This window comes from Musca domestica, unplaced genomic scaffold (assembly GCF_030504385.1).
Source record: "Musca domestica strain aabys unplaced genomic scaffold, Musca_domestica.polishedcontigs.V.1.1 29, whole genome shotgun sequence".
Classification (NCBI taxonomy): Eukaryota; Metazoa; Arthropoda; class Insecta; order Diptera; family Muscidae; genus Musca; species Musca domestica.
Window position 1 is genome coordinate 771,592 of NW_026712296.1, and position 22,997 is coordinate 794,588.

General features: G+C 36.2%; 2 protein-coding genes across 3 annotated transcripts; one reads left to right on the forward strand and one right to left on the reverse strand.

Moving 5' to 3' along the window:
* Positions 1-8,490: 8,490 nt before the first annotated feature.
* LOC101889642 (cuticle protein 70, isoforms A and B) lies at positions 8,491-14,386 on the forward strand. 2 transcript variants are annotated; one of them, XM_059124432.1, is made up of 3 exons: positions 8,491-8,502; positions 8,566-8,649; positions 14,069-14,386. In XM_059124432.1, exons 1-3 carry the CDS (start codon positions 8,491-8,493, stop codon positions 14,384-14,386), a joined length of 414 nt encoding a protein of 137 aa, XP_058980415.1. The 2 variants fall into 2 exon arrangements, with proteins under 2 accessions (XP_058980415.1, XP_019892670.2); XM_020037111.2 differs by lacking the exons at positions 8,491-8,502; positions 8,566-8,649 and adding an exon at positions 13,950-13,961 and having other exon boundaries at positions 14,027-14,386.
* A 5,508-nt stretch (positions 14,387-19,894) lies between these two features.
* On the reverse strand, positions 19,895-20,686 carry LOC101889480 (larval cuticle protein F1-like). Its single transcript, XM_011294643.3, has 2 exons — positions 20,417-20,686; positions 19,895-20,349 (listed from the first exon to the last, which is right to left on the reverse strand). Exons 1-2 carry the CDS (start codon positions 20,426-20,428, stop codon positions 19,954-19,956), a joined length of 408 nt encoding a protein of 135 aa, XP_011292945.1. The 5' UTR covers positions 20,429-20,686; the 3' UTR covers positions 19,895-19,953.
* Positions 20,687-22,997: the final 2,311 nt, after the last annotated feature.

The window sequence follows — 22,997 nt, forward strand, 5'->3', positions numbered from 1 at the left end:
ACCATTTTTGAACTGGCCCCACCCTGCGCACGTCTCTGGTGCAATATTTCTGCAAACATAAAACAAGTAACCAAATCTACAGTCGGGTGGGGCCAACCAGTAGATGCCCTATAATACTATAATTTAAAGTAAAATTTTTGTAAATCTGAATCTCTTTGGGCTACTTAAAATCTCATTCCAACCATCAGGTTGGTTCTTAAGGAGTTACAAATAATGTAGGAAATTGCTGTTTCGATGTCATGTCATTCTTGTCGTTATTACTTCACTCTGTAATTAACTTCAATTTACTCCCTCTGTCGTGCTTATGGGAATTCGAAACATTCTCAACGTCTGAAAATTCATATTTATATGTATATTTTGCTATATCTCCGAATTCAGACTATATCAGCTTACAATATCAGCATCAATGTAAAGGTCACATGTGCCCTTTTATTTGTATACCATCCACCATACATCGTATGGAGGGTATATTAATTTCGTCATTCCGTTTGTAACTCTTCGAAATAATAATTTTAGACACAACAAATATATATCTTCTTGATCAGCGTAAAATTCGAGACAATTTATCCCTGTCCGTCCGTCCATCTGTCCGTTTGTTGTAATCACGCTGAGTCAAAACAAATAGAGAAAGGAAGCTAAAATGTTGCACAGATCAGTTTTTTGTCTGCAGGCAGGTCAACTTCGGAAATGAGCTATATCGCTATAGACGATATAGGCTATATTAGGTCCAGAATACCGTATAGCCCACATAAAACGATACACCCCGATATTCGATATCATAATGATTTTAGGGACATTATTCACGGGAGCCGTTTCACATTTCGTATTTAGAATATGTAATGGGTACTACAGCCTATTACAAAAAATTGTGTATGGAGGCCCACGTCTTCATATAGCCTCCATATTACAGTACCTCTCAAAATTCGGTATTTTGACGATTTTAGATACAGTATTTACCGAAATTTTTTGACATTTCGTATTTGAATTTCCTTATAGCCACTACAGCCTGTGACAGAAAATTATCTCTGCAAGTGCAGGTCTTCGTATAGCCCCGATATAACGGTACCTCCCTATATTCGTTATTTTGATTATTTTTCACCGATTTTTCGTAGTTTCGTATTTGAATATTGCATTGGGTTATGACAAAAGTTGCCTAGGTATTTTTAAGATCTTAACAGAATTTTTAACGGATTTTATTTATTTTTTTTTTTGAAATTTCCAAATTCGTTCAAATGCTGGAGGGTATTCAAAGTTCGGCCCGTTTGAATTTACTGATTTTTTACTTTTTATACCCTACACCACAAGGCGGTCAGGGTATTATGTATTTGTGCATTTGTTTGTAACAGGCAAAAGGAAACAAGATAGACCCATAGTTCCTTTTGATGATCTGCATAGAATCACATTCTAAGCCGATTCATTCATGTCCGTCCGTCCGTCCGTCTGTCCATGTATTTTTGTAAACAAAGTACAATTCGCATTTATTGCCCTTTCCAGATGAAATTTTGCACAATTCATTTGTTTGGCCCAAGGACGAACCCTATGGAAATAATCGGTCAAAATTTAGATATAGCTCCCATATATATCTTCGTCCGATTTGCCTTTTATTGTGCACCAAACGTGTAATATCAGTCTGAATAGTATGACATTTTGCACGTAAGAACAGATTGGACCTGAAAATAAGTATGCCAAATTTGATCGAAATCGGTTCAGATATAGCTATAGCTCCCATGTATATTTTTCATCGGATTTGTTATTTTTGTCCTCCGCAGCCGTAATATGGACTCTGTAACAACAATATTTGAGGAAATATATCAAATACAGCTCAGAAATACATTTGCTAAATTTTATCGAGATCGGTTCCGATTTGGATATAGATACAATTTAAAAGATACAAATGCTTCGGCATATTTAGTCCTTTGAACTTTAAATTATAATCATAGCGTGTATGATTGAATTCTCCCATAAAAACTTTTAATTGTTGTGCACAGCTCTTCTAAATTAGTAAAGTGGTGTAGGGTATCATTAAGTCTGCCCCGCCCGACTTTAAGATTTTCTTTACTGGTCTTTGTTACATTTTGTGATATTCTTTGCCACAACGGCATTTACTAAGTGCGTCTGCTAATATTAAACATGGTACGGATACAATTATGGTATGAGGTTGGCTTTTCGGCAGCAGGACTTGACAATCTTTATTTTATTGATGGAACTATGACTTAATTTAAATTCACAAATCTATTTTCAACAATACAACAATAGTAACATTTGGCTTTTCAAAAATGTAAAGTACCATCTTATAATACCCAGGTCGCAACACGGTGGGATAGTTCTTTGCAGAAAATTGACAATTTTCACATGTAACATTCCGCACTGTCATTGGTGATACAAATCGGTCGTATTGGTACGTATTATTACAGCTTATTATACTCATTGTTCATGACAGTTGTCAGCGGCGTCGGGGCAATGCGCAGCGGTGAAAGGGCATACGATTGACCATTTGAACTGTAATAGACCGTTACACCGTACAGTTGCACATCGGTGTCGATGTCTTCTTTTACAGCAAAGTATCCACTAAAACCAAACACGCCACGGGAAATGCGTACTTTTCTGAGGGAAATATCCAAAATATCAGGTGTGGTCGACGTGGCGTTAATGTCCACAAATTCCATGGTGTACTTGGAAAATATTTAAATAATAAATAAAATATAAATATTTTTGCTTTTGGTTTTTAGCAACTTACGGCTGCAGCACCACAGATGAAAGCGTTAACGTACAAAAACAATTTTGAAATATTTGCAATCATTGCAACTTTGACGGATTTTCAACAAATGCTTACACAATGCTGGATGTAGCCCTGTAAATAAGCTTTTGAGTTTTGTTTTGCCGCATCTAGATAAAATGCGATTTGTGTATTACAATATAACTATTAGTTGCGCATTCATTATAATTAATGGATAAAATCGTTTTGTTGCAATTTTAATGAAACTAAAAACGTTTAATTTTTATTTGTACAAAATAATGTTTTATATGTATTATTTTTGTAACACAGTGTAATGGTTCGGAGGCGTTTCGAATATACCGCTTAGTGGATTCGGATCAGTCAGTGTTAAGAAAATAATTATGTAATTAATTTTATTGTTTATTTGCATGGATCCTTCATGATGGAATGTTCTACTTTAAAAAAAAGTCCCAATTGTGCTATTATTAATAATATATCCGACCAAATAAATAATTATTTATTATTACATATTTTGTACAACATATAATATATAACTCGACATATAATTATTTTCTTAAAATTAACTAAATTAAATTAATTTATATCCTTCATTTTGACCAGAAAGTAATTTTTGGATGTTCCAACTTTGTAATAATTACATTAAATGGACATTTTTATACCCTACAACACTATGTGTTGGGGGTATTATAAGTTTGATTGGGCCAAAAATTATGTAACACCTCGAAATATTGGTTTCCCACATAGAAAAGTATATATGGATCTTCCTGATCCAGTCGAGCTGAGTCGATTTAGCTATGTATGTCCGTCCGTCCGTCCGTCCGTCTGTCCATGTTAATTTGTAATCACTCTACATGTTGCAATGATGGGCCAATCCTCATGAAATTGAAAATAGAGGTGGGGTTAAGGTCAGAATAGAACCCTATTTCTTTTGAAGATGATCGCATAATATTTAGGGGTTGAAATGGATCAAAAAAATCAAAAAATTTTCCTGTTTTTGCAGCTGCTCTACAGGTCGCTATTATAGGCAAATCGAAGCGAAGTTAGCAAGGAGGTCTAGCTTTGGGCTGGGCAGAAGCCTTCCAATTTTGATGGTCATCGGGTAACATTTAGTGGTTGAAATAGACCATAGCATTTGTGATAAATAAAAGTCAAATTTTCCATTAAAACGCGAACATTTTTAATGCCGGCGAAATCCCAAATAGACGAACAGGTCAATTCTGACCGTTACGTAGATGACGATAATTAAAATATCGGATATATATAGCGAAATATATACAATGTATATATACAAAGGAAGGGGATGTTAGCTAGAATGCTTATATCTCCAGAATGGCTGGAGCGATTTTGACAAATTTTGTAAAATTAGAATACCCTTTTGGCATAAAAGTATAAAATCTAAAAAAGTCGCATTAAAAGATGCCAATAATGATGTTAATATAGATTTTGTAGTATTTTGTGACATTTTTTAATTTTTTCATATTTTTTATCGCATGCGATTTTTTTAATTTGACTTATTATATTGAAGTGTACATTTTGCAATATTTTCTCACCTTACAACACAGGTTGGGGCTATTATATACAGATTGCAATTATCGTCCGATTATCACGAAAATTTTCACAGGGGTAGGGTAAGGCTCAAAAGGGCTAGGCCTATTGTTTTCAAAGATGCCCGCAATATATTTAGGGTTTGAAATGGACCAACAACTAAAAATGATCATGATAAAGGTCACAAAGGGAAACCAAAGGACATGAAATCTTGCATGAAGTTAGAGTTTAGGACGGCGGGTGGAATCGACCACTATTTTTGTGTGAAAAAATACCAACATTACTTACAGGCGATATCCGAAGTACACAAAATCCGAACTTTTATGCCTTTTTATGCTGATTTCGTTGACGAATATAGCCAAATATCGTAGACAAGCAAATCATATAGATGAGTCTAAATTTGGAATACAGAGAGGACTCTTACTTTTGGAGATGGTCGCAAAATATTTAGGGGTTCAAATAAACCAAAAATAGAAAAAATTTCCTGATCAAACAATTGAGGCCAATAAACACGTCTGAGAAGAGAGTTAAGGACAGGGAAGAAGTCTAGCATTTTGGATGACCATTTGATTATATTTAGCTGTAAAATAGACCACAACAACTAAGAGCACGATGAAGTGCGTAAATATTGGGCAAATATTCCTGGTCAAAAGCGAAATCTTCCACAATGGATTTGGACATAAGGGGGCTTCTAATATATTGTAGTGTTTGCCTTTGCTTACTTGTTTAATTTTACCTTTCGTCGCTGTTTGTCGATTTTTTCTATCAGCCTGTAATGTATTTGTAAAGAATTTCAAAACTCTACATTTTAACAGGCAGATATAGGGACAGAGAGATATATGGACAGACAGACGAACATAGCTAAATCGCCTTATCACTTTTTTCTGATCAGGAATATATATATATATATAATTTTTGTGGTTTTCGATGAATATTTCGTGGTGTTGCAAATGGAGCGTTAAATTGAATATACCCTCCATTGTATGGTAAAGGCTATAAAAATGCAACAGATTTTTAAAGTAAAGCTAAATTACGGGTGGGAAGAAAAAACTGCAACCAACTTCAGACTGGTGTCATTTCTAGGCCACTCGTCCGACAGCTGTAAATATTTCAGTGTTAATTATTCCATGACAGCTCATTACATTGTTTACAAGCGTACAAAATCATTTTGGTGAGAATTTTCCAGAAAAAAATTTATTCGTGATGGAATTCAAGGGTGATAGTGTGATTTCTTTATATTTGGCTGGAAAACCACAAGTGGCTATCGTTGGCTAAAGAGTTGTTTCTCATGGCCGAAAGTGGTAAACTGCCGAATTTGGTTTTCTCCGATGATAAAACATTCGTTGTCCAGCAGTTTGCAATCAAACAAAATGATCGTGAAAATGTGCAACTTCAGTTGACCACCAGAACTCAAGCGTCGACCATGGTGATGGTGTGGGCCGCCATAACAGCCGTTGGTCGCTCTCCGCTCATATTAAATGCCGATTATTACTCGAAAATATTCTGGAGGCCTTGGGCACGCATACATTTTGGCCACATTCCAACAGGACTCAGCACGCGCCACCCAAGAATGGTTACAAAATTAGGTTCCTCGCTTCATTTCCAGCGCACAATAGTCATCAAAATCTCCGGATACTAATGGACTATTGGGTCTGGAGTATTTTGGAAAGCAAGGTTGACACTAAAAAATACCAAAGTGTCGATCACCTCAAGCAAGCGCTTCGCCGGGAATTGGCCTCCGAGCAACATTTGGGCAGCGTGTGACGTTTTATTAGCTGTTTGAAGGTCATAATTCGTGCCAAGGGTGACCAATTCGAACAAATCTAATTGTTTTCTAAAATGTGATGATATTTTCGCCATTCGTTGCTTTCATTCATATTTTTTTTTTTAATGTAAAAATTATGGCGTTTGACTTTGTTGCAGTTTTTTTTATCTCATCCTGTATATGTGCATTGGCAAACTCTTCGTATTTTTATACCCTACAACACTATGTGTTGGGGGTATTATAAGTTTGATTGGGCCAAAAATTATGTAACACCACGAAATATTGATTTCCCACATAGGAAAGTATATATGGATCTTCCTAGCTCGCCGAGCTGAGTCGATCTAGCTATGTATGCCCGTCCGTCCGTCTGTCCGTCTGTCCATGTTAATTTGTAATCACTCTACAGGTCGCAATTATGGCCCGATCCGATTTGCACGAAGGTGTGGTTAGGGTCAGAATAGAAGCCTATTACTTTTGGAGATGATCGTCAAATGTTTAGGTGTTGAAATGGACCAAATACTGAAAAAATGTCGGATTTTGCAGTAGCTATACAGGTCGCAATTACAGACCAATCGACGCAGAATTTCGCAGGTAGCTAGTTTAGGGCGGGGAAGAGGCCTACCAATTTGGGTGGTCATCGGATAATATTTAGCGGGTAAAATATACCATATCTTTTTTGTTGAAAAAATTCAAAATTTTTCATTAAACCGCGAATATTTTAAATCCCGGCGAAATCCAAAGCCATGACAAGGTTACTTCTGATCTTCACATTGATATTAAGATCCAACAAATCGGATATATAGAAAAATATTTGCGATATATATGTCTATCAAAGAAGATATGCTTGAAAGATCTCATATATGTCGAGAACGGCTGAACTGATTTCGACTGTTCTCATTAATTCAGAATGGCCTCTTGGCAGGAAAGAAAAAACTTCTAAAAAAATCGCATAAAAATGTCTCTCTAAAGATGAAAATATTGATTTTGTAAAATTTTCTCATATTTTTTCAATTTTGTCATATTTTTGGCATATTTTCATTTTGAATTAAACATTTGGTAATATTTGTACAGCTAACAAAACTAAGTAGTTAGGATATCAGGATATCATATACAGATCGCATTTATGGCCCGAACCTTACGAAATTTTGCATGGGGATAAGATGAGGGTCAGAATAGAAGCCTACTCTTTTTGGAGATGATCGCCATATATTTAGGGGTTGAAATGGACCAAAAAAAAACTGCAAAATTGTCAGCAGGTCGTAATTATCGCCCGGTCCTCACGCACATTTGAATGGGGGTTACCGGACATTGCAAAAGCCAAGCAGTTTTGGATGGCCATCCAAAAATATTCAAGGAGTTTGCAAAGGAGTTTGCAAACTTTTGTAGACAAAATACGAAAATGTCCATTCCAGTGACTTTTTGGAGAATTCACAAATACAGGAAAGACGCACTTCTGACTATTTCGTTAACGCTGATATCGTTGAAGAATATAGTCAAATGTCTGTATCTCATATAGATGCGTTTCAGTCAAAAACCAATAATAAATGTTAATCTTTTGCCACTTCTGAGAGATTATAGGGCTTTGGGAAATATTGGTTCCAGATCTAGGAAGACCATTTAAGTGCAACATCTACCAATAAATTGGAAATGAGCAAATTAGTTTAAGTTGCTATTATTCGAAAATTAGAGAACGTTTTTCTTCTATTATTTGTCACAATATTTTGTGGAATTCTTTCGAGTATCTCGCCTATATAAACTGTATCGTTTATTGTAGTGTTGTAGGGTATTCAACGGTCGGCCCCGCTCGACTGTAGCCTTTGCTTACTTGTTGGTTAATAACAACCTTTGCACAAAATTGTTTGTGAACCTTCTATGGTTCCCAGAATACATTAAAAGCCTTAATCTTACGGCCAAGATTCTCGAAATGACTAAAATAAGGGAGTATGAATGTTGAACGACGTCGCGAGAGCAATCAAGAGAGCATCGAACACCATCTTCTGATCAGACAATTTTTAGTAGAAAGTTTACTAACCCCCAAACCACTAAAGCGATGGGTAATTGAGTTAAAAATGTTTAATGGTAAAATGTGTTTTAATAATTCATTTACTTGGTAGCACATATTAGGTGGATCACAACACCAAACCAATTGGTGTAGGTCGTGTACCGAACTTATTATGTATGCAGATCACAATAGTTTTATTTACGTCGCGTATGAATAGCAACAACTTCAACGAACATAAAAGTAAATCAGAATTGGATTGTATTGAAATTATTGAAATTGACCATTACCATTTTTCAAGAACATTTGTATGCCCTTCGGGAAAAAAGAATTAATTTAACGCTAGACAATTGTAGTATAAATAAGAAACCTACAGACCATAGTATTATCAGTTATCAACCAATTTTGAAGACTTAAACAAAACAAAACCAAAAAACCCACAAAATGTTCAAATTCGTAAGTTTCAAGTAGATCGATTTTATAATAGAAATTATATTATTTATTTCGTCCTTTTCGTAGGCCGTTGTCATTTTCGCCATCATTGCCTGTGCTGCTGCCAAGCCTGGTTTGGTTGCTCCCTTGGCTTACACTGCTCCTGCCGCCGTTGTTGCTGCTGCTCCAGCACCATTTGTCACTGCCACCAGCAGCCAATATGTTGCCCGTAACTACAATGGCATTGCCACCGCTCCAGTTGTCGCCCCTGTTGCCGCCCCTGTTGTAGCTAAGACTTTCGCTGCTCCAGTAGCCGCTGCCTACTCTGCCCCAGTCGTTGCCAAATACGCCGCCACCTATGCTGCTCCTTTCGCTTACTCCGCTCCCTTGACTTATGGCGCTGCTCCAGTTTTGTTGTAAAGTGGTTAATTGAAATATGCTGATCCGAAATAAACTCTTAAATAATGAAACGTAGAATTTGCTGTTTTAATTTAATATAAGTTATGATTATTGTTTATTTTAACGAATTTGGGTATTTGAAGTTTTAAGAAAATCGGAAACTCATTTCATATGTTCCAATAGTTATGATTATTTAATATACTTTTGTCTGTTAAAAGTTTTTTTTATACCCTACATCAAATAGTGGTAGGTGTATTATATCATTGTGCATTTCTTTGTAAAATGGAGAAGGAAGCGAGATGGACCCATAGTTACTTTTGAGGATCTTAATTGAAGCCGTCTGTCTTTCCGTCCGTGAGTCCGTCTGAAAAAAACTCAGGTCGTATTTTTTATACGATTGAAATTAAATTTTCCAAACACAGAATGATAAAGTTAATTTTTTTGGCCCAAGGACGAACCCGATAGATATTGGTGAGAATCGGGTGAAATTTAGATATATTCAAAGGTTTTCGGGTTAACTGTGCATCAAATGAAATGGACAATATCCGTCCTAATGACCTGAATTTTGGCACAACCGACCGAAGTAAGTATAGCCTAGAAGTAAGTACATCAAATTTGGTGAAAATCGGTTCGGATATAGCTATAGCTCCCATATATATGTTTCACCCGATTTGCACAACAAGGATATTTGATACCGGACATAAGATATAGCTCGAAAATATCTCTGCCAAATTTTATCGAGATTAATGGTACAGACCCCATATAATGGTACCAACCTTTTTTTTAGTATTTTGGTGATTTAAGCGACATTATTCACCGGAAATGTTTCAAATTTGGTATTTGAAGTTCGTAATGGATACTATAGCCTAAGACAGGAAATTTTCGGTTCAGGTCCACGCCTTCGTATAGCCCTAATATAACGGTTCCTACCGATATTCGGTATTTTGATGATTTTAGTAACATTATTCACCGGAAATGTTTCAAATTTGGTATTTGAAGTTCGTAACGGATACTACAGCCTATGACAGAAAATTGTCAGTGCAGGTCCACGTCTTCGTATAGACCCCAATATAAAGGTATTTACCGATATTCGGTATTTTGATGATTTTGCTAAATTATTCACCGATTTTTTCAAGCTTTTAATTTGAATATTGTTATGGCTTATGACAAAAGTTGCCTATGTATTCAGTATTTTTAATATTTAAACAGAATTTTTAACGGATTTTTTGAAAATTGCCAAGTTTGTTCCAAATGGTGGAGGATATTCAAAGGCTGGCCGAACTTACAGCTTTATTACTTGTTTAATATAGTTCTGCATATCATGCACTATACAGCAATGGTACTAGAGGTACAAAAATCGATTCAGAGTTGAATAGAGTTTCCAAATTGTGACTACTTTATAGCCATGCCATTCAAATAAGGTTCATAGCTGGCATGATCTTCTTCGCTTTAATTCCCAAATAAAAACTTTTTTTGTTAAGGGAGAACTACTAGATACGCATAGTGGTGTAGGGTACCATATAGTCAGCCCGCTTGACTTTTGACTTTTCCTTGCAAGTTATAGCTACATTTATAATGGATATTGTCATATTTCCCGTGTTCTGAGTTGGCTGTGTATAGAAATCCTCATTACAACAGTTTTGGGATCATAGATCACCATTTTCACCCAAGACCTCATATGTCAGCACCAAAGACTGGACCTACATTCGATTTTTTTTTTTGCAAGGAGCTGAAATACCTAATGAGAACCTGAAATATAAAATTGAAGCGGATTGGATATTGAGACCAAATCTTTCTAAATATCGAGTATCACGGAAACTGTTATTATGGGTAATTACTAAATGGGTACCCATTATAGTCCATTTCCAATACCAAACATCTCAGTCTAATTTCGTTCATTTATTATGAAAATTTTAAGTTCTACACTAATTTCAACAAATCAGGTAAATAAGCCAAGATTTTTATGCTGATCACCAATATATGTACGGTATGGAGTCTTCTGTGAATGTTTCTAGGTCCTGCACCCAGAATGATAAAATTAAATATGCTCCATTTTAATAGCTGAAGGTATGACAAGTAAAACGCGCTTAAAACTTTAAATGTTGAGGGTATTAAAAGTTCGGCATGGCGCCAGGTAAAGAAAATCTTTGAAAATAAAAGAATCGGTCAGTAAAAGGTCTTCAAAATACCGTAAAGTCGATGCTACCGATTTCCTGCTAAGGTGGTTGTTAAATATTGAGATTAAAATATCAAATTTGAAAAAAATTTGTTAAAATATAAGGAGATATTGCTTCCAACAGTCTTCGGCCACAGAAGGCAGAACTCATTACAAACTCTAGATACCAACATCTTAAACAATTCCGTTAGAAAATGTTGCTGAAATCATCAGAATTTCGAATATTGGAAGGTACTGTAATATGGGGGCTATACGAAAGCTTGAACCAGTATAGCCTGCCTTCTGACAAAATACATACATACATGTGCATATACAATTTTTGTCTTCTACCTCAATCCGTTGGAAATATAGCACGATTACAACACACGCCTTGACCCGGCCGAACTTAATTTTTATACCCTACAACACTATGTGTTGGGGGTATTATAAGTTTGATTGGGCCAAAAATTATGTAACACTTCGAAATATTGGTTTCCCACATAGGAAAGTATATATGGATCTTCCTATCTCGCCGAGCTGAGTCAATCTAGCTATGTATGTCCGTCCGTCCGTCTGTCCATGTTAATTTGTAATCACTCTACAGGTCGCAATTATGACCCGATCTTCACAAAATTTAGAATGGAGGTGGTTCTGAGGCCAGAATAGAACCCTATTTCTTTTGGAGATGATCGCATAATATTTAGGGGTTTAAATTGACCAAAAACTGACAAATTTCCTAATTTTGCAGTTGTTCTACAAGTCGCAATTATAGACCAATGGATGAATTAAGCATGGGACTAGAGCTTAGGGCTGGGCAGAAGTCTTCCAATTTTGGTGGTCATCGGATAATATTTAGTGGGTGAAATAGACCATAACATTTGTGTTAAATAAAAGTCAAAATTTCCATTAAACCGCGATTATTTTTAATCCCGGCGAAATCGCAAGTAGACGAACAGGTCAATTCTGACCGTTACGTAGATGCCGATAGTAAATATATCGGTTATATATAGCAAAATATATATAATGTGTATATACAAAGGAAGGGGAAGTTAGTTGGTATGCTTCTATCTCAAGAATGGTTGGGCCGATTTTGACAACTTTTGTCAATTCAGAATGCCCTCTTGACATAAAAGTATAAAATCTAAAAAAATCGCAGAAAAATATGCCAATAAAGATGTTAATATAGATTTTGTAGTATTTTGTGACATATTTTTATTTTTTTCAAATTTTTTATCGCATGCGATTTTTTCAATTTTACTTATAATATTTTGTAATAATTTTTCACCTTACAACACAGGTTGGGGATATTATATAAGTATTGCAAATATCGTCCGATCCTCACGAAAATTTTCACAATGGTAGGTTTGGGTTCAGAAGGGCTAGGCCTATTGTTTTCAAAGATGTCCGCAATATATTAGAGGGTTGAATTGGACCAACAACTAAAAATTTTCCTGATTTTGCAGCCGTTATAAAGGTCACAAATAGAAACCAAAGGACACGAAATCTCGCATAAAGTTAGAGTTAGGACAGCGGGTACAATGGACCACTAATTTTGTGTGAAAAATACCAGCATTATGTACAGGGAATATCCGAAATACACAAAAGGCGAATTTCTGGCTTTTTTATGCTGATTTCGTTGACGAATATAGCCAAATATCGTAGACAAGCAAATCATATAGATGAGTCTAAATTTGGAGACACAGAGGGGCTTCTTGCTTTTGGAGATGATTGCAAAATATTTAGGGGTTCAAATTAATCAAAAACAGAAATGTTGTCCCGATCACACAATTGAAGCCAATCGACACGCCTGTGAAGAGAGTTAAGGATAGGGAAGAATTCTAGCATTTTGGATGACCATTGGATTATATTTATCTGTAAAATGGACTACAACAACTAACAGCCCGACGGAGTGCATAAATGTTGGGCAAATGTCCGTAGTCAAAATCCTAATTTCAAAAGCGAAATCTTCCAATATGGATTTGGAAATAAGGGGGCTTCTAACTTATTGTAGTGTTGTAGGGTATCACATGGTCGGCCCCGCACGACTATAGCCTTTGCTTACTTGTTTTTATTTGTTCATATTAATTTCGGCAAATTTTGATCATTTGAGTTCTAGGTAAGAAGAAACCAAACTTACGAAAAATTATCAATATACCCCCATGTTTTTGGTATAACCCCCACGTGAAGGTATCCCTTGATTCTAGGAATTACCGGGGTCTTGACCACATTTTTCAATTGATTTGGCCTTTATTTGGCATCTTGGTTTCTAAGAGGTTAAAAACCTATTCCCAGAAAATTTTCAATGTAGGTCAATGGTTCGGGTACAGTCCATATAGAGATACCTCCTGATTTTACCACATTTTCCACCACGATTTTGCTAAAAATGTGTATTTAGGTTACTTTGCGGGTAGAGAACAATCCTACATAAAATGTCAAAATAGGTCTGCATTTTGATATAGCTCTCACATAACGGAACCCCCCAAGTCCATTTTCCCAGTTTATAAATCAATTTCCAAATGTAAATTGAACAGGAATATAGTTAAACCATATCATGGACGAATACTTCGCGGGGATAGCGTGAGCCCATTTCCGACCTTTCACACTACTTAATTGACATGTGTTATTTATAAATGTGTGTACGAATATGTGGTAGCCAAAATTGTATATTCAATTTCATGACCACTAACTTCAATGGAATAATTATACAAATTTACCACTACATAAAGACGTGTTACGAATTCAAATAAAACAACAAACACTTGTTTTATGTTTTTGGACATGAGAAAATTTAAGAAAAGGAAAAAAATGTCTAAATCTGCTTATCACTGCCGCTCAACTATAAATTACGTAGTTTACTTTCAAAACTGTATCAGAACTATTCGACTTTGCCGAGTAATCACAAACTAAACAAAACAAAATGTTCAAATTCGTAAGTTTAAAAATTTCAAAAATGTAGGGAGTAAAATTAATGTTTCTTTTTTAATTTCTTAAAAGGCTGCTGTCCTTTTCGCCATCATTGCTTGCGTTGCCGCCAAGCCTGGTTTGGTTGCTCCCCTGGCTTACACCGCACCCGCTGCTGTTGTTGCCGCTGCCCCAGCTCCATTTGTCACCGCCACCAGCAGCCAATATGTTGCCCGTAACTACAATGGCATTGCCACAGCCCCAGTTGTTGCGCCCGTTGCCGCCCCTGTTGTTGCCAAGACACTCGCCGCTCCAGTAGCTGCCGCTTACACTGCTCCTGTTGCAGCTGCCTACTCTACCCCTGTTGTTGCCAAATACGCCGCCACCTATGCTGCTCCATTCGCCTACTCTGCTCCCTTGACCTATGCTGCTCCAGCTCCAGTTTTGTTGTAAACAATAATTAAATTATTGCCATAGATAAATAAACGATTTGCTTTAGGAAATTAAATATATATTAGCTTCAATGTGCTATATGGGAAGAAACGACAAAAAATTACACACTGACTCGATTTTATTTTTTTACCTAAATTCGATAGTAAAACAAGTAAAGAAAGTCTTAAAGTCGGGCGGAGCCGACTTTATGATACCCTACACCACTTTGCTAATTTAGTAGAGCTCCACATAACAATTAAAAGTTTTTATGGGAGAATTAAATCATACACGCTATGATTATAATTATAACTTAAAGTTCAAAGGACTAAATATGCCGAAGCATTTGTATCTTTTAAATTCGGAATTGTATTGTCCAGTTGGTGCACAATTAATTTGAAATCGGATAAAGATATATATGGGAGCTATATCCAAATCTGAACCGATCTCGATAAAATTTGGCAAAGATATTTCTGAGCTGTATTTGATATATTTCCCTGAATATCGTTGTTACGGAGTGCATATTACGGTTGTGGGTAACAAATATAACAAATCGGATAAATAATATATATGGAAGCTATAGCTATATCTGAACCGATCGTCACCAAATTTGACATACTAGCTTCTAGACTCAATTCGGTCGTAAGTGCCAAATTCCATCCCATTTGGACAAATATTAGACGTTTGGTGCACAATAAAAGGTAAATCGGACGAAGTTATATATGGGAGCTATATCGAAATCTGAACCGATCTCGATAAAATTTAGCAAATGTATTTCTGAGGTGCATTTGATATATTTCCCCAAATATTGTTGTTGCAGAGTGCATATTACGGCGGCGGTGGGCAAAAATAACAAATCGGATGAACAATATATATGGGAGCTATAGCTATATCTGAACCGATTTCGATCAAATTTGGCATACATATTTTCAGACCTAATTTGGGTGAATATGCAAAATTCCATACAATTCGGGCTGATATTACACGTTTGGTGCACAATACAAGGCAAATCGGACGAAGATATATATGGGAGCTATATCTAAATTTTGACCGATTATTTCCAATTTCAATAGGGTTCGTCCTTGGGCCAAACAAATGATCTGTGCAAAATTTCATCTGGATCGGGCAATAAATGCGACCTGTACTTTGTTTACAAAAATACATGGACAGACGGACAGACGGACGGACGGACAGACGAACGGACGGACATGCATAAATCGACTCAGAATGTGATTCTATGCAGATCATCAAAATGAACTATGGGTCTATCTCGTTTCCTTCTGCCTGTTACAAACAAATGCACAAAGACATAATACCCTGACCACCTTGTGGTGTAGGGTATAATTATAAGGGCTTTTAGTGCCAAAAAATCACCACTTTTATCTTGAGACACACACGTATTAAAACAAAAGAGTCGGCTTACCCTCTTGCAAGGACAGTTTTCATTGGGTACAGATAAATAATAAGAAAGGCTCCTTTTATACATTTGCACCCGACACCACACTGTGGCACAGGAGATTATGTCTTTGTCCATTTTTTGTAACACGCAAAAGGAAACGAGATATACACACAGTTTTTTTATGATCGTCTGTCCATGTATTTTTGTAAGCAAAGTACAGGTCACATTTGTTGTTCGATTGAGATGAAATATTCCACAAATCATATTTTTTTTTTTTTTTTTTGGCCCAAGGACGAACCCTTTTGAAATTGGTGATAATAATTTCTTCGTCCGATTTTAATTTTATTGTATAATACTAGCCCAAATAATATTTTGGCATATTTGACCGAATTTTTAGCTTAAAAGCAAATTATCAAATTTCGCGAAAATTGGTTCAGATATAGCTATATCCCGCATACATGTGTTTAATTCTATTCGGTTTAAAGACCTCACTTTGTCATTATGTTTGTAACATCCCTAAATATTCGCAGTAGACCCATAAAGTATATGTGTTCACGATCAGCATAAAATTCTAAGTCGATTAAACGATGTCCGTCTCTCTGTCTGTCCGTTTGTCTGACTGTTCACATCACGATACAACCCAAACAAGTAAGCAAAGGCTATAGTCGTGCGGGGCCGACGATGTGATACCCTACAACACACAATATGTTCCACGTTTCCTTATTTCCAAATCCATTTTTGAAGGTTTCGTTTTGAAATAATGTCAAGGAGCTCTGCCCAGACTCGTTGAATTTGGCCAATATTCATTTACTCCGTCTTGTTTTATTCAAAACAATTTCACACGAAATGATCATTCAACATGCTAGACTTCTTCCCTGTCCTTAACTCTCTTCTGATGCAAAATTCCGTGTCGATTAGTTTTCAATTTGTGGCGACTACAAATTAGAAAAATTTAATTTTTTTAGTCCATTTGAACCCCTATAGAAGAACACTAGGCTTTAATTCCGACCCTAACGCTATCCCCATGCAAAATTTCGTAAGGATCGGACGATAATTGCAATATACATATAATACCCTTAGAGCGTAGTGTTGAGGAGTGTAAAAATTTAGAAAATTTTCAATTCAAAATTTAAGTTAAATTGAAAAAAATCGCATGCGATAAAAAATATGAAATAAATTGAAAAAAATGGAACAAAAGATATTTACTCATTTATTGGTATGTTTTTCCGCGATTTTCTTAGATTTTATCCTTTTCTTGCCATTCAGAATTGAGGGGAATTGTGAAAATCGACCCAGCGGTTCTTGACTTATGAGCAGAATAAATAAGATCTCTTTCTTTTACATATATATTGTTCCTATTTTGTTATATATCCGATTTCTTGGCTAACAGCATCGCTTTAATGGTCAGGAGTGACCTTTTAATGTAGTTGTGATTTGGCTGGGGTTAAAAATATTCGCGGTTTAATGGAAATTTAGGGTCTATTTTACTCGCTTAATATTGTCCGATGGTCGCCCAAATTGGTAGGCTCCTGCCCAGGTCTAACCTCTAACTCCATGTAAATTCCCGCGTCGTTTGGTTCATAATTGTGGCCTATAGAGCAACTGCAAAATCAGGAAATTTTTCAGTTTTTGGTCCATTTTAACCCCTAAATATCGTGCGATCTTCTCCAAAAGAAATAGGGTTCTATTCTGACCTTAACCCCACCTTCATTTTCAATTTCGCGAGGATCGGTTCATAATTGCGACCTGTAGCTTGATTACAAATTAACATGGACAGACTGACAGACGGACAGACGGACGGACTGACATACATAGTTAGATCGACTCATCTCGGCTTTCCTATGTAGGAAATCAATATTTCGAGGTGTTACATAATTTTGACCCAATCAAACTTATAATACCCCCAACACATAGTGTTGTAGGGTATAATCAAAATTTGGCAGAACAATTTGTATTGCGTCTAGGATGGTTTGTATTGAAAATGAAATATATAGGTCTACGTTATAACGGTGCATCCGGATATTCGGTATTTTGATGATTTTGTCTAAAAATTTTTATTTGTAGGGTATAATGAGAAACATTGTACATATAGGTCCACGTTTTTGTATAGACCCATATAACGGTACCTCTCGATATTCGGTATTTTAATGATTTTTTTTCCACAGATTTATCTTAAAATTGGTATTTGTAGGTCATAATGGGTTCTTGCCCCGGTGGCGAAGCATTGTATGTATAGGTTCACATTTTGGTATAATCGTCATATAACGGTGCCTAACGATATTCGGATGTTTCACGGATTTGTCTAAAAATTGGTATTTGTAGGTCAGAAGGGTTTCCAACTCCTGCTGCGGAACATATTATGTATAGGTCCTCACTTTCGTATAGGCCCCACATAATGGTACCTCCGGATATTTAGTATTTTTATAATTTTTACCACATTTTCCCAAGGATTTGACAAAAAATTGGTATTTGTAGTTCGAAATGGTTTCTAGCTCCAGAGGTGGAAAAATTAGGTCCCCGTTTTCCTATAGCGCACATATAATGATACCCACAGATATTCGGTATTTTGATAATCCTATTCTCATTTACCGACGAAATTGTTTCAAACTTCGTATATATGGTTGATGACAATCTCTGAAGTATAAAATTGTCTATAAAGTTTCTCGTTTTGGATTGACCCCCATTATAATGGCCTAACCCACTTTATGGTTTCTTGAAAAGTCTAACAGCATTATTAAAACGGTCTTACTGGTGTTTCTTGTTTGAAGTGGAATACATTTTAATTCGGATATTTATATATAAAAGTATTTTCTTTACCCCATAGCGGAGGGTATAAAAAAGTTCGGCTCGGTCGAACTTAATGTTTTTTTTTTACTTATTGAAAACATAACAAATTAAACAGTTTTTTTCCGACCTGTGTATATCTTCAGCCAATGTCCATTTATTTAAATCTATTTGACTTGTGTTGTGATTATACAATCTGACGACCCTATGAGGGTGATTCCGAAGGAGTTGGCCAATATTGTCCATTTCGTATTTGAACTGAGCTAAATATAAATATTACAACAATCTAAATTTGAACTAAATAAACTACCTCCTTCGCTTTGTATGAAATATATAATTTTTGGTAAATGTTGAAATGTGTGAGATGTATCAGATATGCTGGACCAAAAATCCAGTTTGACGAGAATTGCTGACTTATTTCGCATATTTTGAGAGATATAAATATTAAAAAAATTGCGACACTCTATTGGGAGGTACCAGAACGAATGTGTCGATATCTGTCATCTTCATGCTACGAGTAACTTAATGGTCTATTTTAAGTGTTTTAATGCGATACTTAGAAACGTAATGGATATATCACATATATTAACAAGTAAAAATCTGTAAGTTCGGCCGGGCCGAACATTTAATACCCTGCACCATTTGGAACGAATTTGAAAATATTCAAAAAATAAAATCCTTTAAAATCTTCAAAATACCGAATATAGCCGTTATATTAGGGTCTATATGACGACGTGGACCTACATAGGCAACTTTTGTCATAAGCCATTAGAATATTCAAATGCGAAACTTCAAAAAAAGAATCGGTGAATAATATAGCTAAAATCATCAAAATGCCGAATATCGGGAAGTGCCGTTATATGTACTATGTGTGGTCTAAAATGTATATTTCGAGGTGTAACAAACGGAATGACAAATTTAATGGAAAACAACAACTTAAATTTTTAGATTTAATAAATTAATAGTTTATTTCGAATCATATCATTATTTGGGAAAATACATTGATAGAGGAACGCTTCAAAAAGTGACTGTAGGCAAATAATAAAAATTACTTATAAGTCTGTCTTGCTTCCTTCTTCACGTTGAACACATAAACTTAATGTGCTTATTACAGCACGTTGTAGGACATGAAATTATAATGCTAGAAACTAGAATTTATATCATATTATAACTACCTTAGAAGAAATATCTCGATAATTTCTCAAAGCCATTCTTGTCCTAACCCCAATTCTATTGTAAAATTTTATATGCCGATTCTAGTTTAAAGGGTTACATACCTCGAACAACCATATGTTTAAATACTCTACACCACATATTTTGTTAATGGAAAACAACAACTTAAATTTTTAGATTTAATAAATTAATAGTTTATTTCGAATCATATCAGGGAAATTTTCGTCGAGAGTATTTACAACAAGACTGGTGCAGGGGCGGCGGCGGCATAAGTCAAAGGAGCGGAGTAGGCGAAAGGAGCAGCATAGGTAGCTGCGTATTTAGCAACTACTGGAGCCGAATATGCGGCAGCAACGGGAGCTGTGTAAGCGGCGGCTACTGGAGCGGCGAAAGTCTTGGCAACAAGGGGAGCAGCAAGAGTCTTGGCTACAACAGGGGCGGCAACGGGAGCAACAACTGGAGCAGTGGCAATGCCATTGTAGTTACGGGCAACATATTGGCTGCTGGTGGCAGTGACAAATGGAGCAGGAGCAGCAGCAACAACAGCTGCAGGAGCGGTGTAGGCCAAAGGAGCACCAATCAAACCAGGCTTGGCAGCAGCACAGGCAATGACGGCAAAAATAACAACAGCCTGTAATCGAATAAATTTAAAGTTAATTCCTGCATTTCCTCTAACACAAATTTCAATTTAAACTTACGATTTTGAACATTTTGTTTTTGATATGTTTGATTTGAGTGAGACTTCAAGTTATTGATAACTGATAATAATCACAATTGCTTCTTTCATATTTATACTCGTTGTGAAGCTTACCAAAATTGTGTCCATGTCTTTTAAGGCTGCCCTTCAAAATTGTTCTTGAATTTGTCTTTTGTTAGTGATCAGTTAATTCGAAATACTTCATTTTTGTTATCATAACTGTTGGTAAAACGGTTAGGTGGCCTTTAAAAAAATGTAAACAAAAAGCGGTTGTGTGCTGCATTCGAAATAATTTCGATTAATTTAATATTCTGTCTGTTTAAGACCTACGTCAATTGAAAATGTGTTGTGAGTCCCTATGTTGAGCCAAGGAGGCTTTACCATCAAAAATATAGGCACAAAGCAATGTTTTTCACATTGATTTAGGAAATCATAAAACGGTAATTTAAAGGCAAACATTAGGGAAAAACTTAAAATTTACAGATGATTATACCCTCTACCTTATGGCTGCTGTGGCTATACAATTTGTTTTTAATTCCATGTTTTTTTTTTTTTTTGATTTTGGAGTCGGTCTAGCTATGTCCGTCTGCCTGTTAACTTTCGCCAAAACTTGGCACAAGTGAAAATTTTCTCAAATTTTATATCGATTTCGAAATTCATGGGTATACAGGGAGAGATAAAAAACAGCAACAAAGTCAAACGCAATAATTTTTAATTTTTTTTTTTAAATTTTATTGAATGAAAGCAAAACATTTCGGAAATAGCATCAACTTTTAGAATATGTTTAGATTTCTTCGAATTGGTCACCTTTGGCACGAATTATGACCTTAAAACGGCCAATGAAGCCGTCACACACTGCCTTAATGTTGCTCTGTGGTATTTTGGCCCATTCCCGGCGAAGCGCTTGCTTGAGGTGATCGACACTTTGGTATTTTTTAGTGCCAACCTTGCTTTCCAAAATAATCTAGACTCAATAGTCCAACGGATTGGTATTCGGAGATTTTGGTGGCCATTGTGCGCTGGAAATGAAGCGAGGAACCTCATTTTGTAATCATTCTTGGGTGGCGCGTGCTAAGTGTCATGGTGCTGAGTCCTGTTGGAATGTCCAAGGTCTGTGGCCAAAATGTTTGCGTGCCCACGGCTTTAATACACCCTCAAGAATATTTTCGCGATAATAATCGGCATTTATTCTGGTTATTATATCGGCATAACCATGTCCGGCGCTTGAGTTCTGGTGGTCAAACGAAAGTGCACATTTTCAGTTGACCTCTTTGGCAAGTAAACACGATCATTTTGTTTGTTTACAAACTGCTGGACAACGAATGTTTTCTCATCGGAGACGGAGAAAACCAAATTCGGCACTTCACAACTTTCGGCCAATCGAAGCAATTCTTTAGCTCTTTTGAGTCTATTTTCTTTTTTTTGCGGTGTAAGTTCTTGCACTTTTTGGCTGTACCCCGAGCTCATTTTTCAATATTTGCCGAATGAAATATTGCGATATGTTTCCATTTCTGCAAATGTTCCTGTTTTCTTCCGTCCACATCCTAGACATCGGGCTACGCTACCAGTATCACCGTAACAAGGGAGGTACGAGACACAAAGGAGTATTCATATTTAAATGCTGGAATACTCTAACGATAGCCACTTGTGGTTTTCCAGCCAAATATAAAGAAATCACACTATCACACTTGAATCCCATCACGAGTAACTTTTTATACCCTCCACCAAAAAAAGTATGGAGGGTATATTAAGTTCGTCATTCCGTTTGTAACTCATCGAAATAATCATTTTAGACCCAACAAAATATATATATTCTTGATCAGCGTAAAATTCTAAGACGATTTAGCCCTGTCCGTTCGTCTGTTGTAATCACGCTACAGTCTAAACGAATTAGATAGGAAGCTAAAATTTTGCACAGATCTCTCTTTTGTCTGCAGGCAGGTCAAGTTCGAAGATGGGCTATATCGGTCTACGATATCGTATAGCCCCCATACAACGGTACCCCCTATATTCGGTATTTTGATGATGTTAGCCACATTTTTCAATGGAATTGTCTGAAAATCCACACAAGTAGTTCCTTGTGGGTACTTTATACCTCGGCAGAGAATTATCTATATAGGTCCACAATATCGTATAGCCTCCATATAACGGTACCCCCCGGTATTCGATGATTTTAGCCACATTTTTTAATGAAATTGTCTTAAAATCCACACAAGTAGTTCCTTGCGAGTAATTTACCCCCTGAGAGAGAATTTTCTGTACAGGTCCACGATATCGTACATCCCCCATATAACGGTACCCCCCGATATTCGGTATTTTGATGATTTTACCCACATTTTTCAACGGAATTGTCTGAAAATCCACACAAGGAGTACCGTGTGGGTACTTTATACCTCGGCAGAGAATTATCTATATAGGTCCACAATATCGTATAGCCCCCATGTAACGGTACCCCCGATATTCGGTATTTTGATGATTTCACCCACATTTTTCAACGGAATTGTCTTAAAATCCACACAAGGAGTTCCTTGTGGGTACTTTATACCTCGTCAGAGAATTGTCCATATAGGTCCACGATATCG